At 33.7% G+C, this 27,578-nt stretch overlaps 2 protein-coding genes across 2 annotated transcripts; one reads left to right on the forward strand and one right to left on the reverse strand.

Moving 5' to 3' along the window:
- Positions 1 to 1,174: 1,174 nt before the first annotated feature.
- Positions 1,175 to 18,491, reverse strand: LOC132550093 (kelch-like protein 18). The gene is made up of 11 exons (XM_060214107.1): positions 18,384 to 18,491; positions 16,787 to 16,917; positions 15,983 to 16,123; positions 14,773 to 14,971; positions 11,436 to 11,599; positions 11,096 to 11,232; positions 10,514 to 10,621; positions 9,849 to 9,963; positions 9,446 to 9,550; positions 8,451 to 8,562; positions 1,175 to 8,114 (listed from the first exon to the last, which is right to left on the reverse strand). Exons 1-11 carry the CDS (start codon positions 18,489 to 18,491, stop codon positions 7,719 to 7,721), a joined length of 1,716 nt encoding a protein of 571 aa, XP_060070090.1. The 3' UTR covers positions 1,175 to 7,718.
- A 1,475-nt stretch (positions 18,492 to 19,966) lies between these two features.
- LOC132550090 (heme transporter hrg1-B-like) lies at positions 19,967 to 27,065 on the forward strand. The gene is made up of 3 exons (XM_060214103.1): positions 19,967 to 20,114; positions 23,472 to 23,648; positions 24,199 to 27,065. The coding sequence occupies exons 1-3, from the start codon at positions 20,000 to 20,002 to the stop codon at positions 24,348 to 24,350; spliced, it is 444 nt and encodes a 147-aa protein (XP_060070086.1). The 5' UTR covers positions 19,967 to 19,999; the 3' UTR covers positions 24,351 to 27,065.
- The last annotated feature ends 513 nt before the right edge of the window (positions 27,066 to 27,578 follow it).

A 27,578-nucleotide genomic window follows, 5' to 3' on the forward strand; every position in this document is an offset into this window, starting at 1 on the left:
CTACAACGTTAATAACACGTTTGGTTTGATTTAAACTGGACTTCTGAAACTCCCGTGTAGCATGCAAGTTAGTCAGGGTAATACACTACTGTATAAAGCACCTTATTACTTCATTTGGTATGTAATTATACTTAACATTTCAGGCAAATTTTGATTTTATATCTCTTTCATAGAGATAACAAGAGTCGATTCACAGAGTGTCAACATCCTTATTAAGTTTATATGCTTCTATTGGTGCATTTGGATAAAACGATTCCAGTATGAACTGGCTGTGTTCGACTTTCTGGTAAAATACACGCATACATGAATTGATAGATAGGTGAATATAACGCATAATGATAGAAAAATAACATATCTTATATGTGCATTAAATTGTGTATTATATGGAACCGGTTGCTATACGTTGTTTTACATAGTATACTAAATGTAAGTCGTGTGTGCCTTGTGTTTAATGTACAAGTTATGCATGCTTTTGTGTGATTTTGTTTTTCAATTGGAATCGGTTTAAGAGTTTGTTCCTGACAATGGAATTCGTTTGTAATCTTATTACAAACGACAAGACACGTGCGATTTTTTAACGAAATTGATTGAAGATATAATGGGTTATCTCCCTTCATAAATACCGAATGTCCCGACTATATTCGTTTTTCTATTGACCCTTTAATTCATATATAACCTGTCGATTGAGACTTTACAAATACCATGTGTAATATGTTGTAAAGTGAATGGCTTAATTTCTCCTTAATAAGACATATTTGAAGTGTTTACGTCACAGTTCAATTTGTTTATCACCAGTTCGTGGGATAGGCATTCTTTGATTGCTGTCTTTGACAAAGGTCCACAAGAACTTATCTTTAAAATTTAACAAATCCACAACTATCACAGGATAACAAAATAGTACTCTTTATCTGTTGTTTTAATTCTTGCCAGCAACTTTAATTTGACAGGTTTAATAAACTTTTTAATATCTCTATTAGTAATGTAATTTAAGGAAGGGAAACGTTTCTGTTTCATCGAAGACACCATCACGAAATCCAGGTCAATCAAGTCATCTTATCACAAATAAGTATAGGCATCTTATCACAATTAAGTATAGGCATCTTATCACAAATAAGTATAGGCATCTTATCACAAATAAGTATAGGCATCTTATCACAAATAATAAAGGCACAAATAAAAAACAAAAATTTATTTCAAATCATTTGTTCATAAAATAATCTGTATATTTTTCAGAACGTGCAAGTCAATCGACCTAGTGCTTATCAAAGCATACTGCATGTAGTTAAAACAAATCATTATGATCTCACATGCTTCCATTGTCACATCATCATTAAAATGAAGAATACAGACTGATAATTATAAATATAAATGTGATGGGAGACATGGTAAAGTCACCCAATACGCCCTTGTATTTATTCCTTTTGGAAAACAATGTTGTCGATTATTGTTAAAACTTTTCAGTAAACTTGCATTTCAGTTTTACTTCACCAAGGATTCCATATACTTAATTGAAGCCAAATACCGATTTTCATATTTTAATTGGAATTTCAAAATGTTGTTATACATGGAAAATCTTAAAAGTTCTTAAAATGCATGTTTAAGAAAACACATCTGAATGCTATTCAAAAAATTTACATCATTTGTATTGATTTAAGTCATACGTTGAAAAGATATTAGCATAAAAGAAACCTAGTAAAATAGTGGGAGTAAAGAAAATGCTTATTACTTAAGATCTGTTCATCAAGTTACAATAAATATTCTGTTCGTTCAGACAAAGAAATGCTCAGTATTTGTGTCGTTAATTGTTTTCTGATCTACATACACATCATGTCAATAACATATACAATACAGTATACCAAAACTCTTGGGTTTTTGTGGATGATACTGGACAAGAACCAGTAAATGATTTGTTTCATTTTGAAAGCAGTATGATTTTCTAGGAACTAATTGATTTGTTGTGAACTAGTAAATTATGACACAAAAGTTTGGTGTAAACACAATGGTTAAGTTAATCAAGAAAAGAAATTTGAAAAAAGTTTTGCTAAAGGATGTGTTTGTTCATTATATAACAACTCACAACATGTATACTAATATATAGAATACTTTACAGAATGATCACACTTATTTACACTGATCTACTGTCAATGGAATTTGCGTAGATTTTCTATAAAGGCAAGAACAAATGGCAACCATGGATACTTCTATAAAAGTTTGTGAAAAATAAATAAATAAATAAACACACAATCTCTCATTAAACATGAAAGGTGCCTCTCACACATTAATTAGTTTTATGTGAATTAGTTATTGATACACATGTTGTTTTGTGTTTACATGTATTTAATATATAGCTATTCAGGGTTAAACACTGAAAGACATAGTTATGCAGACATTCAGAAATGAAATATCTAATTTTCTTAATTTCAAAATATTTTTAGCCAGTTATTCATACCACTAATTAGTTTTCTCTAGACATGCATTCTTCAATCAAAAAGAAAAAAAAAAAAAAAAGGGGGTGGGGGGGGAGAGAGAGAAGAAAAAAAAATAATGCATTTGGTTTCATGGGTCTGACTTTCATAATATGTTTCTCATAAAAGTTCAATAGATTACTATATGTATATGTATATAAAAATCACATTTACATGTAGGTCATCAGTTTTCCTTCATTTCATTTTCTTTAAAAAAGCAACGACAAAAAAAAAATGAAACAAAACAAAAAACAAATACATTACACCATGGGTCAGTGAACTGATTCTAAACATAAACGATAGCTTAACTGACATTTGGCTTGAATCACACTGATTTACAAACAAGTGCATTTTTACATCTCATAGTGATGAATTGTCTAATATACAGAGGCACATTCAGAAGCACATATATCCATGGAGAGATTGCTTTTTTATATACAATAAAAGGGAGAGATTGCTTTTTTATATACAATAATGGATTTGATAATCATCTGAAATGAGTAAAAATCAATAAAATGAGGATATTACAACTGGCACTTTGCATACTTTCATCCACCCAGGTATGTTTTTTTTTTATTATACTTCAGACTTTACTCTTCTTTTACATTAAACAGTTTCATAACGACATTGTCAGAGACACATTGCTAGAATTGTTTACTTTCAAAAATATAGTAATGGTACTGTAAATAATATTTAAATGTAAATAATTAAAAGAATAATTTATCAAAGTATTTTATCGTAATATGTTGCTAGGCTCCACATCAAGACATGATGAGATAAAGACACGGACAAAAATGTTCTTAACATGTTTCACTTCCTGATAATTCAGTAAATAAGTGGCTTGTTTGTAAAGAGACTTTAATGTTGAATGAAAGAAAAACCAAGTATCTAGTTTTAAAATAAGAAACAATCACAATAAAAACACTTCAATACTGTAAGATTTAAAACATTTTAAATGCTCACAACTTATTTACATCTAATTGAATCTTAAATGCCTTGCAGTTTCTTGAAATAATCAGGTGACTACATAACATTTTAAATGCTCACAACTTATTCGCATCTAATTGAATCTTAAATGCCTTGCAGTTTCTTGAAATAATCAGGTGACTACATAACATTTTAAATGCTCACAACTTATTCGCATCTAATTGAATCTTAAATGCCTTGCAGTTTCTTGAAATAATCAGGTGACTACATAACATTTTAAATGCTCACAACTTATTCGCATCTAATTGAATCTTAAATGCCTTGCAGTTTCTTGAAATAATCAGGTGACTACATAACATTTTAAATGCTCACAACTTATTCGCATCTAATTGAATCTTAAATGCCTTGCAGTTTCTTGAAATAATCAGGTGACTACATAACATTTTAAATGCTCACAACTTATTCGCATCTAATTGAATCTTAAATGCCTTGCAGTTTCTTGAAATAATCAGGTGACTACATAACATTTTAAATGCTCACAACTTATTCGCATCTAATTGAATCTTAAATGCCTTGCAGTTTCTTGAAATAATCAGGTGACTACATAACAAAGTTTCCTACACTGAAGGTTTAATCCTCCTCATAACTAAAGGACTACACTAAGGAACAGTATCACATTTGTCAATAAAGTAATCTTACTTAGCGTTGTATAACTACACAACTCTGCTACAGTATTAGTTTATATACTGAATACCTGTTAAACAGAGACAAATATACACCATGGGACTTCAATTATGGATTCAATAGTACTTAGTATGTATAAGATTTTATTTCCATGTAAAGTATGGGATTGCACTTATTAGACTGTAATTAAACTACCGTTTGAAATGAAGATCATTCTTTCATCTTATTAATGTATTATGACTAGCAGCAGTAGTAACATCTTGTCATCAATTGCTACCTTACTTGACTACACTTTCACACAAGTATACAGGAAATGTGTTACTTAATCAAATGTACATGTTTATTGCACATAATAAAGGGTGTGTCTTATATTTACCATGTATCACAATAAGAAATCACATTTCACATACATGTTTTAAATTATGCTGTCAAATGGGGGCCTATTTTTCCATTACTGTATCTATAAAGTTGCTTTACATTTTAATTAAATGTTCTTCTGACTTCAAATCAATTATTCTATTCAAGATATATGATGCACAAAAACTTTTTACTTTTTGATAAACACATGAAAAATTTCATATATGTAACACCATGCAGACATGGCACCAATCTTAATATCCTCTTTTGAGTTGTTCACAATCAGCAGTTTTCTATTCTCAATTTCTGATTTATTCGATAAGTTAATCAATTGTAGGGTTATATTTCCTGTGCTTAACAACAGATAAAAACTCTCTTCCTCTTTTTCTTGTGAACCCCTAAGTCAGACCACCAACATGAATCAAAAGATAATGATGAAATCAATCTGAATATAAAAAGATTAAAAACCTTCTGTATAGCTGGTTATGTATGCATTATTACACAATCCATTACAGATACAATTTATTGGCTTTCATACCTGTACATTCGATAAAAACACAGAAAAACCTGCATCATATTTTCAAATAATGTAAAGCAACAAAGATGTGGTAATAGATATCCATCGATGGAACTATGATTGACAATATCTTTTACAAAGGACTTGGAGTGCACGGTGCTAAAGTTTAACTTTAGGCACACTTACTTGGGTTTTATACATATATACAGGCTCATAACAAAGATAGCCAGAACCATCACTGAAAAACTCTAGAGCCTGCAGCTCAACACTGGGTTCTAAGTGTTTTAATCCTAATTTGTCTTTAAACCACAAGAATTTAAGCATGACCTTACAATTAGTGTTACTATGGTGATCAATGACTACAGGTACAAGATAATACAACATACACTATAACCAATAATAGTAAAACAAAGGTAATATTTTGTATAGGTATGTTGGCATTTTTTTTTTAGAAAATTTCAAATATTGTCAGTAATGCTATAACATCATAAAATAGATGGGTTCTTGTTCGGGCTTTCTACATAAACCGATGACATAGTCATTGATAACACAGGGCTTTTGTACTGGCTAGCTACATAAACCTACAACACAATCATTGATAACACAGGGATGTTGTACTGGCTTGCTACATAAACCTATGACATAGTCATTGATAACACAGGGTTCTTGTACTGGCTAGCTACATAAACCTATGACATAACCATTGATAATACAGGATAGTTGTACTGGCTGGCTACATAAACCTATGACATAATCATTGATAACGCAGGGTTCTTTTACTGGCTGGCTACATAAACCGATGACACAATCATTGATAACACTGGGTTCTTGTACCGGCTAGCAACATAAACCTATGACATAATCATTGATAACACAGGGTTCTTGTACTGGCTGGCTACATAAACCTTGGCATATTCATTGATAACACAGGGATGTTGTTCTGACTAGCTACATAAACCGATGACATAATCATTGATAACACAGGGTTCTTGTACTGGCTGGCTACATAAACCTTGGCATATTCATTGATAACACAGGTATGTTGTTCTGACTAGCTACATAAACCGATGAAATAATCATTGATAACACAGGGTTCTTGTACTAGCTGGCTACATAAACCATTGACAGAATCATTGATAACACAGGGTTCTTGTACTGGCTGGCTACATAAACCTTGGCATATTCATTGATAACACAGGGTTCTTGTACTAGCTGGCTACATAAACCATTGACAGAATCATTGATAACACAGGGTCCTTGTACTGGCTAGCTACATAAACCTATGACATAACCATTGATAATACAGGGTAGTTGTACTGGCTGGCTACATAAACCTATGACATAATCATTGATAACACAGGGTTCTTGTACCGGCTAGCAACATAAACCTATGACATAATCATTGATAACACAGGGTTCTTGTACTGGCTGGCTACATAAACCTTGGCATATTCATTGATAACACAGGGTTCTTGTACCGGCTAGCAACATAAACCTATGACATAATCATTGATAACACAGGGTTCTTGTACTGGCTGGCTACATAAACCTTGGCATATTCATTGATAACACAGGGTTCTTGTACCGGCTAGCAACATAAACCTATGACATAATCATTGATAACACAGGGTTCTTGTACTGGCTGGCTACATAAACCAATGACATAATCATTGATAACACAGGGTCCTTGTAAAGGCTGTATACATAAACCTATGACATAATCATTGATAACACAGGGTCCTTGTACTGGCTGGCTACACAAACCTTGGCATATTCATTGATAACACAGGGTTCTTGTACCGGCTGGCTACACAAACCTTGGCATATTCATTGATAACACAGGGTTGTTGTACTGGCTGTATACATAAACCAATGACACAATCATTGATAACACAGGGTTCTTGTACTAGCTGGCTACATAAACCGATGACACAATCATTGATAACACAGGGTTCTTGTACTAGCTGGCTACATAAACCAATGACACAATCATTGATAACACAGGGTTCTTGTACTAGCTGGCTACATAAACCGATGACACAATCATTGATAACACAGGGTTCTTGTACCGGCTGGCTACACAAACCTTGGCATATTCATTGATAACACAGGGTTGTTGTACTGGCTGTATACATAAACCGATGACACAATCATTGATAACACAGGGTTCTTGTACCGGCTGGCTACACAAACCGATGACACAATCATTGATAACACAGGGTTCTCGTACCAGCTAGCTACATAAACCGATGACATAATCATTGATAACACAGGGTTCTTGTACTGACTTTCTATATATACCTATAACACAATCATTGATAACATAGGATACCCTGTTCTTGTTGTCAATATAAACCAAGACCACATAAGGTAAACCAATGAACAACATACATGTTTCCCCCATCTTCACTAGTTCTCAGATACTTTGAACATAACAATCCATTATACTTCTGTTACTCTAGTTTGTTTCATTAGTAAAAGACTTTCATTTACAAGCATACACACCCATAGCAACCACAAACATCCCTGGTCATGGGTTAGTCCGTTAGGCTTAGCTACTCTAGTTTGTTTCATTGGTAAGAAACCTACATTTATGAATAAGACATTAACCACCTACACACCCATAGCAACCACAAACATCCCTGGTCATGGGTTAATGTCCGTTAGGCTTAGCTACTCTAGTTTGTTTCATTGGTAAGAAACCTACATTTATGAGCTAGACACATCCCCATTGCAGCTACACAAATCTTGTTATTGGTCCATGTCCATCAAACTCCACTACATCTTTCTATGGGTATGACACCCACACCAACTCCACCCTCGTGGGCCATCATCGGAGCCACAAATACCCAAGAGTCAGATTCTGGATTGTACATTTCAACTGAAGTCAAATTACTGATCCCGTCATAGCCACCAATGGCATACAACTTCCCATAAACTGTGACCAGGGCAACACGACTACGTCTCACTTGCATGGATTTGATCTCTGTCCATTTATCTGTGAGCGGGTCATAACACTCAACTGTATTGAGAAACACAGACCCATCATATCCTCCTGCAGCATACAGCTTCCCATTCAAGACTGCCACACCGAGACGACACCTCTTGGTCAGCATAGGAGTGACATACGCCCAATGGTTGGTTGATGCATTGTAACATTCCACCTGAGGATAAAGAAAAATCTCAGAAGTTGCAAATGTAGACCAATACAATGGCTTACAATCTATCTATTTTTATAGTTTTGTCTTGTGTCACAATAATCCTTATGTACATGATTGACATATTTAGACTGCAGTATTATAACTTAAAGAGCAAGTATGTGTTCAGGAATAAAATCTTGAGACCTGTAATTAAATAATAAAAGAAATGAAATGTAATTTGTTATCTGTCTAAAGTGAAAGAAATAATCATTTATGGACATAAAACAGTGATGAGTAGAAGGAAATATATTGTACATTAACAGCAATATAAAAACTTATCATCTAGTTGGAAACACTTACTGAATCAAAAATAGAGAGACCATCATGACCTCCACATGCATAGATAAGGCCATCCAAACATGCCACACCTGATGCACTACGAGGCTTTAGCATGTTACAGAGGGGTTTCCATCTGTAAACAAATGTTTTCTTGTAAATGAAACAATGATTCAGCAAAACGAGGCAGTAAAACGGAAAGTATTTGCAATTAACCTGACCTCAAAATATGTTGTCATAAAAGGCACTCCAAAATATGATGCCAACAATGGACCTATAGTCTCTGATAATGACAAAATAAGCTTAGAGCTGATGTTCCTTTCTGTCTCATCATATCGAGCTAGCTTCTAAATATACAGTTGTGCGATCACATAACGTTACACCATGTGTGCATGATGTATGTACAATAGGAAAACTTGACGAAATTTGCTATCACACCTCTGTGCAATTCTATTGTGGTTCAAATTAATTTAGAAATGACTGATGAATAAGTGTGTGATAGGCTTTATTTTTTTTCTAAATAAGAGTACAGATTAGTATATTTCCTAAGTAAGACATTTATTCATAGGTCAGACACATGCACACCATAGCTCCATCACACACAGATTGAATAATTTCAATACTCATAATTAAGAGAGCTTTATTTACTGGTACAAAGTAAACACCTGACTTGTCTAAGTATATATACACTAACTATATATACACCATACATAAAAACATCAAATGGATATCTTTTTGGTCTCAGCAATGGATTATCTAAAATCTTATAACGTCAGAAATGTAACTTTATTTACATTGCGTCCGTGTTACTCTCATTTTGTAAAGTAAAAAATATATATTCAGGTAATGTTGTGATTGCTTCATGGGAGACCCAGCTGGTATGGAATGGCACATATATACCCATATTTAGGTTATTTTCACTTTACACATGGCGCACTACTCATTCTCCATAAAGTGTGAAACTATCCTATCAATAATTAATATACCTAAGGTGTAAGAGTTGCCAATGATATACTTACTGGTCTCGCTCAGTATCATACTTTTCTACAGAGCGGAGAGAGGACAGACCATCGTAACCACCACACACGTACAGGTGGCCATTCAGGGATACTGCTCCCAGAGCACTGACAATATATATAAATATGTAATGAAATTAGTTTCATATTAAACTTTGATGACTCATTAAATATCTTTTAATCTATAGACTGGAAATAAAAAAAATCATCTTTTTAACAAGAAGCAGTGGAGACAGTGGTACAAATGTACAATGTACATGAAGTCAGTGTGATATTTTAATACCTTAGAAGTAAAGCATCAACTCTGAAAAAAATGGCATGAAACTTCTCAATTGACTTTGAAACATTACTATGATTCTGAACATACAATGAACATCATGTATTTCCACCTATATCAGATACACACCTCCTCTTACAATTCATGCTGGCCACACATTTCCAGGTTTTACTATCCCTGTGAAAAACCTCAACAGTGCTTAGGCGTTCAGATCCATCGTACCCTCCTATGGCATATAGACAGCCTACAATATATGTATTAACTTGTTTCCATCAGATATTCAATCTTTCTGGTGCAAAAATTATAACTATACACTTTTAATTATGTATATTTACCAAGTACACTGACACTGTCACTACTTTCAGTAAACAGCTGAATCAGTATGACAATTGTTAGGCACATATTTGTATAGTTTGAGGATCCCTGAATTTCATGTATATTTGCAACATTTGCAATTTATTCATACATATAGATTTATATAATTTTAGGTTAATGATGTTTGACAAAAAGATTACAAACTTTGCATTTTGAACTCTTCATCAATGCATTATTGTTTTAAACTGCCAGTACAGAAGCTGCCTAACACACAGTTCAAGGGAATTAACTCTTCCAAAATAGCAAATACATTTTTTCACAATCTTCAACTCAACATTCCAACCATTTTTAAATTTTTTTTTAGTTCATTTATAAATACTGAAGATATCAGACTTATTAATCTTAAAATCAAAATTGCTCAAAGCAACTGTTTAGAATTCCTTCCCTTTGATTTATTTTGTTTTGCAAAAAATAATCACCGTTCAAGATGGCGACACCCACTCTGCTACGTATCGTACTCATAGCTTCGGCTACAGCCCACCTGTTGACTATAGGGTCATAGTTCTCCACTGTACTAAGTGAATCACCTGGGAAACAAATGTTTGATATATACCTTTATACAGTGTATGAACATCAGTGAACAAAACTAAAACAGTTCATCAATAAAATCTATGTACCTCATAAGTGCTAGATTAAACTTACAATAGAAAATCTACATTAAGCAATATATAATTATGAATCTTCATATGCTACTGATTTTATCGAACAAGTTTATAATTTTCTTTAGGGTCTAAATTTAACACTTCATGTAAAATTTGTCCATTATTTAGACAGGGATCCCTTAACCAATCAGAAAAGTCTGTTTAAAATGGAAAGGAATCGCAGGAAACAGCAAATATATATTAACAGTTTAATGTATTAAGGAGAAATTACATATTCACATTTTGCCATGTTGATAATTGGCATTTGTCCAAAAAGTTGTCACCTAATATCTAGGTATAATAATGATTGACCCTGGATACTAATACTGCACATGTGCTCAAGTGAACAAATAAAGTTACCAGAAGATGTTAGGCCACCAACTGCATATATAATTCCAGGAATGTCTGAACAACATCGCGGCCGAGCCTTGAATGTCTGGAGGAGATAGCGACGCTCTGGCATCAAATGGTAGTCCTTTGCCTCATCAACAAGATCCCTGGACAATTGTAAAGGTTATATTAGCAAATAAGAAATATCTATATTGATTTTAACAATTTTGTTTTCCGAAAAACAAATTAAAATAACAGAAAATTGAGTTATCTGGTTCCCTCAATATCATAGATAATTCAATACATGTCAGATACATGTACTGAAGTATTTATTTACTGTTAAGATTTGAAAGCCTTGAATATTAACAACCTGCACAGCAGACAGTTTTTGATGAGATCCTCTGAGGCCACTCGGTCAGACAGGTACTGTGGGGTGAGGAGAGGTAACCTTACATTTATCATCAGCTCTGGCAGGATCAGCTTACGGTCAATGTCATCCTCCTTCTTTACCCAAGATATCACAGACTCAAACACCTGAAATTTACCAACTAAGGATGTCACAGACTCAAACACCTGAAATTTACCAATTAAGGATGTCAGACTCAAAAACCTGAAATTTACCAATTAAAGATGTCACAGACTCAAACACCTGAAATTTACCAACTAAGGATGTCACAGACTCAAACACCTGAAATTTACCAATTAAGGATGTCACAGACTCAAACACCTGAAATTTACCAATTAAGGATGTCAGACTCAAACACTTGAAATTTACCAATGAAGGATGTCACAGACTCAAACACCTGAAATTTACCAACTAAGGATGTCACAGACTCAAACACTTGAAATTTACTAATTCAAGATGTCATAGACTCAAACACCTGAAATTTACCAATTAAGGATGTCACAGACTCAAACACCTGAAATTTACCAATTAAAGATGTCACAGACTCAAACACCTGAAATTTACCAACTAAGGATGTCACAGACTCAAACACCTAAAATTTACCAATTAAGGATGTCACAGACTCAAACACCAGAAATTTACCAATTAAGGATGTCAGACTCAAACACTTGAAATTTACCAATGAAGGATGTCACAGACTCAAACACCTGAAATTTACCAACTAAGGATGTCACAGACTCAAACAGCTGAAATTTACTAATTCAAGATGTCACAGACTCAAACACTTGAAATTTACCAATGAAGGATGTCACAGACTCAAACACCTGAAATTTACCAACTAAGGATGTCACAGACTCAAACAGCTGAAATTTACTAATTAAAGATGTCACAGACTCAAACAGCTGAAATTTACCAATGAAGGATGTCACAGACTCAAACACCTGAAATTTACTAATTCAAGATGTCACAGACTCAAACACTTGAAATTTACCAATGAAGGACGTCACAGACTCAAACACCTGAAATTTACCAACTAAGGATGTCACAGACTCAAACAGCTGAAATTTACTAATTCAAGATGTCACAGACTCAAACACCTGAAAATTTACCAATTAAGGATGTCACAGACTCAAACAGCTGAAATTTACCAATTAAAGATGTCACAGACTCAAACAGCTGAAATTTACCAATTAAAGATGTCACAGACTCAAACACTTGAAATTTACTAATTAAAGATGTCACAGACTCAAACACTTGAAATTTACTAATTAAAGATGTCACAGACTCAAACACTTGAAATTTACTAATTAAAGATGTCACAGACTCAAACACTTGAAATTTACTAATTAAAGATGTCACAGACTCAAACACTTGAAATTTACTAATTAAAGATGTCACAGACTCAAACACTTGAAATTTACTAATTAAAGATGTCACAGACTCAAACACTTGAAATTTACCAATTAAAGATGTCACAGACTCAAACAGCTGAAATTTACCAATTAAAGATGTCACAGACTCAAACAGCTGAAATTTACTAATTCAAGATGTCACAGACTCAAACACTTGAAATTTACTAATTAAAGATGTCACAGACTCAAACACTTGAAATTTACCAATTAAAGATGTCACAGACTCAAACAGCTGAAATTTACCAATTAAAGATGTCACAGACTCAAACAGCTGAAATTTACTAATTAAAGATGTCACAGACTCAAACACTTGAAATTTACTAATTAAAGATGTCACAGACTCAAACACTTGAAATTTACTAATTAAAGATGTCACAGACTCAAACAGCTGAAATTTACCAATTAAAGATGTCACAGACTCAAACAGCTGAAATTTACTAATTAAAGATGTCACAGACTCAAACACTTGAAATTTACCAATTAAAGATGTCACAGACTCAAACAGCTGAAATTTACTAATTCAAGATGTCACAGACTCAAACACCTGAAAATTTACCAATTAAGGATGTCACAGACTCAAACAGCTGAAATTTACCAATTAAAGATGTCACAGACTCAAACAGCTGAAATTTACCAATTAAAGATGTCACAGACTCAAACACTTGAAATTTACTAATTAAAGATGTCACAGACTCAAACACTTGAAATTTACTAATTAAAGATGTCACAGACTCAAACACTTGAAATTTACCAATTAAAGATGTCACAGACTCAAACACTTGAAATTTACTAATTAAAGATGTCACAGACTCAAACACTTGAAATTTACCAATTAAAGATGTCACAGACTCAAACACTTGAAATTTACTAATTAAAGATGTCACAGACTCAAACACTTGAAATTTACTAATTAAAGATGTCACAGACTCAAACACTTGAAATTTACCAATTAAAGATGTCACAGACTCAAACAGCTGAAATTTACTAATTCAAGATGTCACAGACTCAAACACTTGAAATTTACCAATTAAAGATGTCACAGACTCAAACACTTGAAATTTACTAATTAAAGATGTCACAGACTCAAACACTTGAAATTTACCAATTAAAGATGTCACAGACTCAAACACTTGAAATTTACTAATTAAAGATGTCACAGACTCAAACACTTGAAATTTACTAATTAAAGATGTCACAGACTCAAACACTTGAAATTTACCAATTAAAGATGTCACAGACTCAAACAGCTGAAATTTACTAATTCAAGATGTCACAGACTCAAACACTTGAAATTTACCAATTAAAGATGTCACAGACTCAAACACTTGAAATTTACCAACTAAGGATGTCACAGACTCAAACAGCTGAAATTTACTAATTCAAGATGTCACAGACTCAAACACTTGAAATTTACCAATGAAGGATGTCACAGACTCAAACAGCTGAAAATTTACCAATTAAGGATGTCACAGACTCAAACACCTGAAAATTTACCAATTAAGGATGTTACAGACTCAAACACCTGAAATTTACTAATTCAAGATGTCACAGACTCAAACACCTGAAAAATTACCAATTAAGGATGTCACAGACTCAAAACACCTACAATATACCCATTAAGATTGTCATAGACTCAAACACCTGAAATTTACCCATTAAAGACTAAAAACAACTGAAATTTACACAGGATATTACAGACAGAAACACTTGAAAAGGAAATATTGCTGTCAAGTAAAAAATAAACATTAAGAAATTATCAAACAAGGATATGGTGAAAGTGTATTCAGAACAATCACAAAATCACATTCAATAGGATAAGCATAAAAAAGGCTCTGATAACACACCATTTAAAGTCTAAACTTAAAAATGTGATTTGAGCAATGACAGACCTCCTCCTCTGACTGTACATGGAGCTCATCCCTGCTAATGATGTCAATGATTTCTGTCTTGCTTAAGTTGAGGAACTCCTCAGTGTGGGCTACATCCTTGAAATTTTTTTGGATGTGTTTGTCAGCTTCCGCCACCAGTCCTGGACACATGTACTGGTCAGCAAAGGAGCGGATACCCAGAACATTGTCCGGATGTAACCTACACAAATTGAATGATCAGTTTCATTTCAAGTCTCAGTTACTGAAAGATGCCTCAGCCAATGACATACAGAGCCAGTGCAAGATGGTAAATGCTTCATGTAAATTGTGTTAGTCTAAATGCTGAATCCAAAATGCTCCATGTAAAATGTTTTGATCATGAAATATTTTAACCGGGAATAATTGAAATGGAAAGGATACACAAAACATTTATGGTTTAATAAAGCATTTCTCATTCAGCATTTTGCATAAAGCATTTCATAATTTTAGCATTTTGCATGAATTTTTGAACTAATTTATTTCGCATAAAGCATTAAAAAAAGTATTCTATTATATAGAATGTCCCAAACAAAATATATACAATCATGTATATGTAGTCCATTGACAACATAAGCCTTCTTAACATTTATTACCCTCACAAAGACATTAACAGAGGTTCTCTATTGACTTGCGGTCATCTTAAAATCTTTAACCAGAATTCAATATAAAGGATTTGGCATTTAAAAGCAATTTACATTAAAAGTATTTAGAATGTCATACCAGCTTTCTGTACTACAGCTTTGCAATAGGCTAGCCTCCACAATATTTTTAAATTTTTAATGCTATTCGAAACTTTGCATAGTAAGATGTGTGCTCCAATTTTCCATATTACTTACTGATGACCAGGGAAAGATGTGAGTAGCTGGAATTTCACATCTCAGGAAATTTAAAGAACTATGAATCCTGTAGAAATACATGTTTATGTTACACTGAATACTGTTTTACTGTCTCTGATCACTGATTTACTCACCCAAAGACCATGATCAAGTGATTTACTTATTACAATGTCTTCTCTAGGTAATGGAAATGAAAATCTTGGCATCCCCTCATTTCCAAATGTGACCTGACTTTGTGTATAAACCCTTACTGATGTTCCCATTTAGTGAATGATATTTCTATAAAAACATTGAAAGACATAAGGGACATGTACAATCCTACTTAAGGCTGTTCTTAGGTGTTACTATCATCATACCTTCTTTGGAGGAAGTTGCAGCAGCCCTCTTTTACTGCCTGTAAATGTAGGAAGCTGGCCGCCACCAAAAGAGACTGGACATTGTGTGAATCTATCTCTACTTTTCCATTGTAGGCATAGTTCACCAGTGACTCCAATGCACTGCAACATGCATCTTAATGTTGATCATCACCACATACAGAAATATATCATGCAACTGCTCAAAATGTATTCTTAATATTTATTTAAAGTGTGATATCCTATATGCACATTATGATACAAATGATGTTGTGATTTGGTGACAAAGCTGGTGACAAAAATTATATAAGCCTACACTTATTTCATACCAGCGTGGTTTGGGAGAATTTGGTTTCTTGTCGATTTCATAGAGCTTTCGGCAACCAAACAGCTGCAGGGATAATCATGATCTGGAGAATAATAACATAGCTCTTGGCTATTTTATGTAACTCTGTTTCATGTTATTAGATATGCATGCCAACTCGTATAAGATTTTGTGTCTTGACAAAGGGGCAGGTTGCCTCAGAATTTTGACAATTTACTAGTCGGTATCATAATTATTACTTCATACATCTATTCCTGTACTGAAGTTACATCAAATGGATAGAACATATAATTAAAAAACATTTATACAAAATGTCCTCGTAATCCATTCAGTTGTTGGAAGGTCTCTATAGAAGGAGCGAAAAACCACCATAAGATTTGTATAGATATACTGTATGACTGATCATAATCAAAGATCAGGATACTGCAACTGATTTACATGTATTTTGTCACTGATTTCACATCATGTACATGTATACTCACTTGGGGTCTATACCCTGCATGGAGATTTCATCCTGTTTTGACTCTACCATGTCGTGTGTAAACATAGCATGGAAGTATGGAATGGTGGCTGCCAGCACTATACGGTGAGCTGTAAACTTCCTATCCTCCACCTGCAAGAAAACACTCAATTATTTATGCTTCTAACTATTACTTCTGTAAATGTATAGGAATCTGATATCTTATCAATATGAATGTATATTATCCCTATACAATATTTTGTTTACTAGTAATATAATCATAACATGCTTTCTAAAAATAACCACACAAAATGGCAAAATAATAATAATGATAATAATAATAACCTTTATTTATCGTCGTGTACAGGTTAACAACAAACATAAGCTCTGCAGAGCTTTTATTACAACGCCGCTGAGGGAACAAATGTTGTTTCAACGGTGGAGGAAAACCCACGGGGTAAAACCACCGTGCCATCGGAGGGATAACAACTAACCCTATAAGGCATCACTCTCTTATTCCACCACCGCTGGGGATCGAACCAAAATTCTTGGGAGAGTGAGTGGTCTGAAGCTCGCGTTTCATTGCACACAGTATTAATGACTGTGCGCATTAGCGATCACGACTACCGAGGCATACTTACCATAATTGATAGCTGTCCACTAGTCCTAATTCTGATACATAACAGTTGATAGAACATTAGAATGATTCTGACAACTAGGCAACATATATTTTTAAAAATTCTGTTTGCTAATGTAGAGATACAAAATATACAGTATAGATATATCTCATTGTGTGAACGAGAAATGCCATTTTGTCTACTTTTTTATGCAAGACTAACTTAGCTAGCCACCTAATTACAGATTACAGGCAGATGCGTTACAGTTTCAGTATATACTTTCAAATCACAAGGCGTCCCTGACCTTTTAAACATACTGCATCACTGTGTACTTTTTTGTTATATCATGGCCCTGTTGGGAATTTATTATTGTTACAAATACAGAATCTTATACATATAATTTATAATCTGGATCCGGACTAAGAAATGCACATATAGATATTATATCATACATACTGTTTCATTGCAATATTAAAGTTGGCTGAAATATATTACAGGGCTCTCACACCCCATTTTGGGACTGGGGCCAGGGGCCCATAGAATTGGGAAAAATAGCGGAGTTTTCCTTATAATTGGGAAAACTTGGGGTCTAAATTGGGAAAAACAAATACTTTTTTGCATTGGGAATATTCGGTCCCAAATCTGGCAGATCGAGAGCCCTGTTATTACCATCAGAAAATAACTAAAGATCTAATGTTATTGTGACTACATGTGTTTGTCAAACATAGCCGAACCGATGAGATCTGTTTATCAACTTCTCATTCCTAGAATATACTGTTTATAAGATACAACAATGAAAAGAATCTGTCTTACTTATTAACAACTATCATATGGATAATGATAATCAAAATGGAAATTATTTATTTGCGTAAGATTTACTAATAATCTTTACACGCTGATATCAATAATTGTATTCGGGAATTGAGAGTGGTCGGAGTTTTCACCGTTGTGTAAGCGAACTGACTAACACGGTAACATCGCTGACATTCGATATAGCAATACCTTGAGTGTGACATCGCATAGCTTCCCTTGTCGTCTGATATCTTCAAATACTGGGAATGCACATACAGGCAAGTCATCTTTGTGGAATATAACAACATCTTCCGACATCTTGACACCGGAAGTAAACTGATCCTTGAATGGCCTCCCTTCGCATTTGGCATTTTGGCGGGAAATATTAAATTGATAAGATGATAAGATTCCTTTTAGCTAAGATGTTTCAATAAACCACGCTTCACTGCTTTTTGACACTGCCGTGTGATATTTTTCATCCAAATTCGTTGAATTTAAGTTTATAAATTAAACAAACAAATGAACCTGTTTATTCTACTAACCCTGCATCTCGCCTATGGTATTTATGATGTTGCAGTTGATTCGATATATTCAAGAGATCAACTATCACAATTTTTGTGTTAGACGTCGTCTTCTGACAGACAAATCTATAATACATGGTTTCAAAATATGGAGGTTTATGAAAGTAATGGTGGAGTTTTTTTGTCGTCATTTGAACTCATTGAGAAACATTCTATTTCTTTAAAGTTTGATTCTCGTTACGTTGTCTCAGCTGGACCGAGATTTGCATGTTCACATTGGCATTTTCTTGTTGTTTTTGTAGTTGGACGACAGGTGCTTGGCCAGGGTAGCCTATAATATGTATATAATATATGTATATATAGATATATATATATATCAACAAGCAACTGTAAGTGTATTTGGTCTATAATTATTTGACGAAAACTTGACAAAAACGGCAAAGATTTAAATTAATTTACTATATATTAGTTCAAGAATCTTATGCTTGATTTTACAACTTATAAAATTGCACGAGGAAAGGGAATTAGCTGATAATCTCAACAACTGCCATTCAATGTTATTTCAATATTTTCTTCCATAGCCATTACAACATATGAAACTGGCAATATACATTATAATATCGAATCATATGAACGAAGATATGGAGATGATATTGCCGTCACATTTTAAATACATTATGCATATATGATAATGATTTCCTTTTAGGTATATTAAAATTTATATCTTTGTTTATGTCTAATTTGTTGAGGTTTTAAAAATACCTTCTTTAATAAAATTTGACCGACAAAAAAGTAAACATTATTAATATATCCATTGATGTGTGAACAAATGAAATAAGTTTATATTTTCAGCAAGGGGTCTTTTATTTAGAAAATGTAAAAAACAAAATTAATTTGAGACCCGCTTAACTAGATCCAGCTAAATGTTTCCTTTTCAGAGTTGTTCAGCTGTTGCATGACAATGCCTTATCACAACAGATCTGCTTACTTCGTAGAAAAATATGCATGAGGAAAATGACTTCTTGTTGGTAAATCTTCTACTTTTATGACAATCATTAAAAGAATGTGCATTTTAGTGTCACTGTATGCATTCTTTGTTGCCGCAATCTCGGTATCATGTCCTGAGGACTAATTTTAAACAAGTTATTCGAATGCGCCTTTGACATTCGGTTACTCTCGGATCCGAGAGGTTTCAGTAGTGTATGTGTGTATATCCATATTCACATATATATATCGTCCACTGTGCATTTTAAGAACGCAAATATGCCAACTAACAGAGAAAGTATCTCTCCATGGAACTTTCGCATGAAAGTCAGGATTGCTTACGCTGTCATAGGTGTGTTCATTGGTGTTTCTGTCTTGATCGTATTTGGATACAAGTATTCAAACTGGGACGCAGCCTTATGGGGACTGACATCTGGTATGTATACATACAATATCACTTTCGTTTCGTAATTTAAATCGTATGTATATGTTTATATGTGACTGTGCGTCAAGGTAAACGTATAAAATGTAATTCTGTTGATCTTTTACATGCACATGTCTTATCTGACTTGTCCTAATAATGCGGGATTGGTCTTAAAGGATTTCATCATCTATATGACGATCTATTTATTGAGGGGTTACGGTTTGCCCGATGTCTCTAAACAAGTTAGACAGGCGATCGCGAGCTTAGTACTTGTTCTGTACATTTGATCTAGGCCCTCATTAACAAACTTATACGGCGTTATTGGAAACATGAAATCCAACTGTTTGTGCCCGATCCATGAGACATTTCAAAAAGTTTACACAAACGTGCGAGGCCTAATAGGCCAGGAGTCAAAATGTGGGTCACGCATGCTAAATAACTGGTATCCAAGTGATTTCGTTTTCGGCAGTTCGGCTGATCAACAAAAGCTCACACATCACAATATTTCATTTTCAAAAATAAAGGTTACATATTCATTATTTGTTACTGTTGGATATTAGTAATGCGTCGCCTCATGACACACAAATTATCAGTATGTTTTTGTACTATAGTGTTATTTGAATTTTGAAAATAACGTATTGAATCCTTGCACTGCTGTGATAAAAAATATACGTGTTCGATTATTCCCTAATACGGTAAGGGTATTTATATACAATGCAGATATTGATGAGTTTGACCACAATGACTTGTATACAGCTTTGTAAATCATAAAGTGCTTTCATCAATAGAAAAGCTTAATAAAATAATAAAATAACTTAAAAGTACATTTCTTTAAAGACACAAAGACTTTTTTTGGTTTATTGTTGGATTTTACTTACAATACTTGTTTTATCGCCCTCTGGAAAAACGGATTATCTTGTCACGTAGAAGGTGACTACACTACTGAACATCATGCGACATTCCTGCATGCTATATAGATAAGTTTCTACTGTCCACCGACACCCGAGAAATTTAAACCGCCCAGATCGGGATCTAACTATACACCTCACAACAGACTGACCATCCTGATGCTCTTAGCTAGTTGCCATCGCGACCCGAGATTTTTTATGTGATGCTACCACTCCTTAACGCCAACAAATTTGTCCGACGGAGGATAACGTTTAAATGAACATTACCGAAAATTTTCATGTGACATAAAGATCTTTCACTCATGGCCATCGTCATCTGAATAATGTTTGACAGGACCCGATGCCAGCAATGTGTTGTATAGCCAAATGGCCTTTATTTGGCATGTACCAGGAAGAATTATATTCAGGTGAATCCTTTTTCCCAAATAAATAAATTACTTTAATATGACATGATTATGGCTGAAGGAACTGCCTTCAGTTGTTGCAAATTATCACTGAGCAATTCTGTCTGTTCATGGAGCAGAGAAGGAATTTCTCCTTATCTTCTAATATATGAAGACTGGGATCTATCTGTGAAACATTGTAAAGGATGCCTAGACGAGTATTGTGTCGGTCATGAAGACGTTTAATCAAAAAGGTATAGATTGCATACGTTAAAGATGGTGACGATATTGCAGGTATAAGATGGTAATTGCGTGTTACTCGCTACATAAAGAGCTGCAACACGTCGATCGAACATATTATAGCAGGCACTAGTTCTTCCTGGAATGCATGAAATGACTTTTTTTCTGACAGTTTGACATCATCGTCATCATCCAAGCTAGACTGCTTTATCAAATTCACAGATATTTAGAAACAGATATAATAAGTTCATGCAACATTCATATTTATCTTAATTTTATTTCTTGAATTAGATTTGAACATTTCTATAAATGCAGTTTCTTTTCGTTTGCCTAAGATATGTTTTAACCAACTATCTATAACATCAACGAATTCATATTTTCCGAACATACTATGAAACGGAAGTAGCCCAATAGGAGCACAGTTTCCGTATCATTTACCTTGTTGGATCAATTATCTTTAATTACACATGGAAAAAACCGCGTAATTCCGACCAGTGTACAGTCGCCGACAAGTTTTAGTTAGATATAAATGAAGAAATCGTGACTTAGAATGGATAAAAACATTTCCAAAAATCATAATTTCTGTGCCCGCTGAACATTTAACTTTCTTGAATATTGAATAGTTGCTTCTAACAGTAGACGATACATATAGTGTCAGCAAGAGGGTAAAGAAACTGCTCTGATTTCCAATCCCAACTCCCTTGTTGATGATACTTAAAGGAATGATAATGTTGGCCGTTTGTGTCAAATCCCTGCGGTTTATGATTCAAACCATCAAAACATCTAAAAGAGGTCAGATTAACACCGCAATAACTCGTAAATAGTAAAACGTCAGACAAATATTTGTTGGGGTATTGAAAGACACTCCGGAGAATCATTGAAGGCAGTTTAAGATAGCCTAAAACGATAGAATGAACACAAGAACATCGGCGGGCACATATATTAAAACGAGGTATGTTTGTCAAGGGTATCCTTCATTGAAAAAAACTACAAATAAACATATAAAAATAGTAAAACATGTCTCTCCAATAGCATAACTATAATAAAGTTTGTCCTTGAAAGGCACCTGTGACGTCGGGTTTTCTAAGATTTACAACTCCTTATTTAACGTAAGGGAACACTGGGTGCTTTTAGTGTTTAGCTATTGGTTTTATGTTTTTTAGATTATATACACGCTTTAATCTCAAGTTGTCAGTGTCCGTGAACACTGTTGAGTGGCCATTGATTTTCAGTTTATCATGCAACACTGCTTCTTAAGTCCTTTGTACACTGTATATATGTTTATTTCGTGCCTTTCTGTATTTTTTTTAAATCAAAGAATATATGCTCGTCGTTGCCCACGCGAAGACAATTTTACATTGCATATGCTTCAACAAATAGGTGTAAACTTTACACATTAGCAAAAGATAGACAGTATGAAAACAATAATTATGCTGCAGTTATCGTAATATCAACATTTTACCTAAAAGGGATAAAAACGTTTTTAAGTACTTATTTGTCAGTGAAGTAAAACAAATATTAATGATGAAACTAATGGTGATATTACCTTCTTAGCATTTAACAGTCAGAACGGTTCTGTCTGCCTCATAAAATTAACGGATTTTACTAATTTGCGGGTTTGTGAGCATATTTTAGAAGATCAGAGCAGAAAAACACATAATGTTTATTGCAGCAAACAATTTAAAATGGCGCAATGCTGTTTTCAAACGTAATCTCACAGAGAATATACGACCAGTATTGTACTTTGGTTCCTAACCTCCACAAAACGTCTTTTGTTAATTAAATATATTCAGTGAAGAATATGTCCTAATGATGCCCCATTTGCGGTTTGTTGACAGGTATTGTGGCAGGCTTGACACTTCTAGTGCATATATACTACTGCAGGAAGGTAGCCAAGGGATTGCACATACAACCCACTTCTCTCAGTAGATGTATGTTGTTAGCTTGTTTTATCCAGTTGGCTGGTGTTTGTGGATTTGTGGTCTACCTTACGCTAGCAGTCACACAAGGACAAGGTAAGGCTACCATTAACGATTTCTCGGAACCATATAAATAGAAATCCGATCATAGATTTATGTGAAGCATTAACTAACGTTTTAGAAAGTCGGTTCCTTATAGTTAATTCGTTTGCTGATGATGTAGAGGGTTTTCCATCGGTCCATTCATTCTTACATCTCGCATTATGTCCACTTTTGTAAAACCAAAATATATTTCATGTGATATTTGATGTTCGAAAAGTTTTGAGATTAACAAACAAATTGACAAACGAGTTTTCAACCTTATTGGAAATATTTCCAAGGCTTCGATGAATTACCCTATGAAATTTCTTTTCATTATGTGCCAACGGGCCGTTAAGATTGCAATAATAATAAAGATATATGTGTCATTTTACTGGATTTAGTGATAACATTATAATTTTACAAACATATATATATTTATGTATGTATTGTTCATGTATTGACAGAGGAAATTCCATTTTCATTTGGACCCGATTGGGGACTCGAGTTCATGGTCTATGGCACTAAACCGCCTCGGTTATCAGAGACCAATTTTTTTCCTTTTCAGGTTTACAATTATATGGGGCGGGCTATTATCTGACTCTGGTTTGGTGCTTTATGACGTGGAAATGGGGATTGATCCTGTTGCTGACAGCTCGGAGGTATCGGAACCAATTCTACGAAGTGTACACCATTTTACCGAAATCTGAGAATTTCTAGCTTTCCGAGAAATAATCATATATTTGGTTGTTATATCATAATTTCCATTTCAGCTTATTGTAAATTGACATTATAATGAACATTAAAATCCTTAAGCATCGTTAATTTCATTAAAACACTTAACGCAAATTTCTCCCAATAGTCATCCTAGATACTCCAGGGGTCACTTTCGCTCTCTGCACCACTGGAACAAGTCCTGTCAAAATTGAAGACACAAGCGAAATAATTCGATTGATCTAGAGCGGATGTCGGGGAAAAAATGACTAACCCATATATATACGCTCATTTGAAGATTACAAAGGAACAACACCTAACTTACAAGATAATATAATGCAACATTCTGCGACCTCGAGATTCGTTTTATGTACATCAAAGGACAAAAACTAGTCTTCTCGTCTTATCCACAAGGTGTCGCACATGAATCTTCAATTTTGCCAGGACATGATCAAATGGTGCTGAGAGTGATAGTGAACGTTATCCCTGGAGTATTGTGGATGCCCAATATTTTCATAAGTTTTAAGACGTTTGATTTTGAATAATCAAAACACGACAACGTTTTAAAAACGTAAACAGGCAATTTTGATAACTTAAAATACACATGCATATGCTTCTACCACTTTTCATCATTAAGCATTCATTATGTTGGGTGATAACTTGCAACCATTTACGTGCTAAAATCAACTATGCATATTTTTATGAAAATACATTTTGGAGACGACAGTTTGGAAATAGTGCCTTAAATCAACAGACGTAAAATTGTTATTTATTTATTCATTATTGTGAATGTCTCCTGCATTACACACAAACCATATATTCATATGTATGTCATTTATCTTGCTATGATTTGTCATTTCAAGTCGATTGTATTGATGTATGATTAGACACGTGTTATTTATTTTTATTTTGTGTGTATAGTTTAAATATGTATTGAAAAAAGAACCATGTGTCAAATGTACTGTTAATGTGCTTATACTCACATTCCACACATTCCATTTATGTCTCATTTTAGCTATGACTTTAGCTATGGTTATTTCGATGTAGGAAGAGAAGCCCTTTCTAATGTAGGTGAAACACATTGATGTTATTTACATTACAAATTTCACTGAAATTATCATCAGTGGGAGAGTTATTCCTCTTTCTATTACTTACCAGCTTTACCCGAACAAAATGTTTACATAGATGTACAAATGGTGTCTGCAGGTTTAGATACACATGTAATGTGATTGGTGAAGCATTGTCTTTTCTAAACCACAAATTAAGATTCGTCTTTGAATGAGGGAGTGTTCGCTAGCTTACATGGTATTTGGTTCTCACGGGCATTATTTAGTTGCTTAAGTACACGTAGAGCAATCTATGACTTGATAACTTTTAATTTGAAATGCTATATATTTCATACAAGTTCTGGTGCAAGGTGATGACGATAGCGTTACCGAAACATTGCATTTATTTGGTAAAATATAAGGACTAATATGTAACTTAAATGTATACATTTCTCAACATGGTACATATGCATTACGATTATCAGGACGTCAAGTATTAACAAATGCGACTTTCCTAAGATTGTTTATTATTTTTCATCTTTCTTGGTTATGTTATAATTTGCATGTATAATTCTTTATACTGTAAATTACATGTAAGTTAAATGTAAACAAAGAGGAATCCTACAAGGAAATTCTCTGGTTATCTATGGAAGTATAATTGCAATAGGTATCAGGTTGTGTTAGAAACTTTATACAATTTTTGGTTTGCTGTTTTTCAGGAAGCTGAGAAACGAAATGATCTGTACTGGCGTGTTTGTGTCCTCGTGGAAGACACGTTTACGTTATTGCTCTTTATTATATGCAACAATTTTTTAAGTGATTTTTTCAACAAATATGGACACATTTTGTTTTGTTTTGTTATGATGTATTTAATGCTGAATTCGAATTCGAATTCTATCGTCATGTTGATGACCAGATGACATAATTATAGAATGTATCCAGATATAGACTGATTTCATGGAAGTGAATGAAAGAAAGGAAAAAATGAGCAAAAAGATCGATATATTACGTATTTCTAAAGACGAAAAGTATTTTACAGAGAACTACCTGCAATTCATGGAACAAATAAAATGAGAAAAAATTATAGAATTACGAGATATGTGATATGTGCGTAATCGGTACTGAAATCGATTTGACAAAAACAAACTCTTAATTTATTATAAAAAAGCAGAGATGTAGCGTGAGGGGAAGACTTCATCGTCAGGGATAAGCCAAACCACGCTTGTCTATTTCATTATAGATTTATATGCAGCTCTTTAACCAGAAGGGTGGTATAAACTGTAGATATTTAAATAGAGTTCTTTGTATTTTGATATGTACATCTTTATTTATTTTAATTTGTCTATAGAAAAGTGTGTTTGTATCTATACAGTGCCTTATATATATATTCTTAGGTCTTAGGTCAGTATTTAACTGGTTGTTTCTATATTACCTATTTTGTATCAAAGATGTTGTGGACAGCTTTATATTATCATATTGGTATCTTTATTATACAGGAGGTAGTTTTTAATTATATTTGTTTATTTTTCTACGTATAATATCACGAAATTAAAGCATGATGTACAACTGTGCAATAAAATACATGCGCAAAATTGAGTTTCTTTGTATCTTGTAAACAGCTCCTATTCTATATATAAAGTATATCAATTTATAATTTACCTTCTTTACCGTTTCTAGTGGATATATACATTGCTATTTAAAGACAAGACATCAATATATCTGAAGGTAAAATTAAACGACTTTGCAAGGTCTTTGTGACATGTTTTTATAAGCTCTTCAAGTAATTCTGCCTCGTTTGAAGTATGAAAACAAAAACAAGCCAGCCAACAGAGGGTCGCAGTTGAGTTCCCATATTATGTCAATAGTCTGTTGGAATTCTTATCGCCAAACCCGACAAGAAAAATGTCAACCGGAAACTATAATTTTTATGGTTTCGTCCTCCATATATTTCTTCTTTGATTTGGATTTAATTTCTACGAAATTCGCTTCACTAAAGTTAACAGCCATATATGTATACCGCCGTTCACCTTTCTTGGTAAAGAAAGCTCTCATAACAAGAGAATGAAGGCATTCCTTCAGTTTATAAAGGATTATGGTGGTGTACAAGGTGGAAAACTCAAATGTTCCTATAGAAGAAACGTTTTTTAGAAAAGGGTGTTGAATATTGGTCAAAAGCTTTTTGGAAATC

The sequence above is a fragment of the Ylistrum balloti genome, unplaced genomic scaffold, assembly GCF_031769215.1.
Source record: "Ylistrum balloti isolate Yb309-2 unplaced genomic scaffold, AGI_CSIRO_Ybal_v1 Utg370104, whole genome shotgun sequence".
Lineage (NCBI taxonomy): Eukaryota > Metazoa > Mollusca > Bivalvia > Pectinida > Pectinidae > Ylistrum > Ylistrum balloti.

What these genes read in the sequence shown, in the direction of transcription:
- LOC132550093 (XM_060214107.1), bottom strand. Translation starts at nt 18,491, where the DNA reads ATGTCGGAAGATGTTGTTATATTCCACAAAGATGACTTGCCTGTATGT. An exon ending in ATGCAGGGTATAGACCCCAA is followed by an intron (nt 16,124 to 16,786) that starts GTGAGTATACAT and finishes TGCATGTTGCAG; the next exon opens with TGCATTGGAGTCACTGGTGA. An exon ending in GTCTCTCTATTTTTGATTCA is followed by an intron (nt 8,115 to 8,450) that starts GTAAGTGTTTCC and finishes CTTTATCCTCAG; the next exon opens with GTGGAATGTTACAATGCATC.
- LOC132550090 (XM_060214103.1), top strand. Translation starts at nt 20,000, where the DNA reads ATGAAAGTCAGGATTGCTTACGCTGTCATAGGTGTGTTCATTGGTGTT. An exon ending in CTTATGGGGACTGACATCTG is followed by an intron (nt 20,115 to 23,471) that starts GTATGTATACAT and finishes GTTTGTTGACAG; the next exon opens with GTATTGTGGCAGGCTTGACA. An exon ending in AGCAGTCACACAAGGACAAG is followed by an intron (nt 23,649 to 24,198) that starts GTAAGGCTACCA and finishes TTTCCTTTTCAG; the next exon opens with GTTTACAATTATATGGGGCG.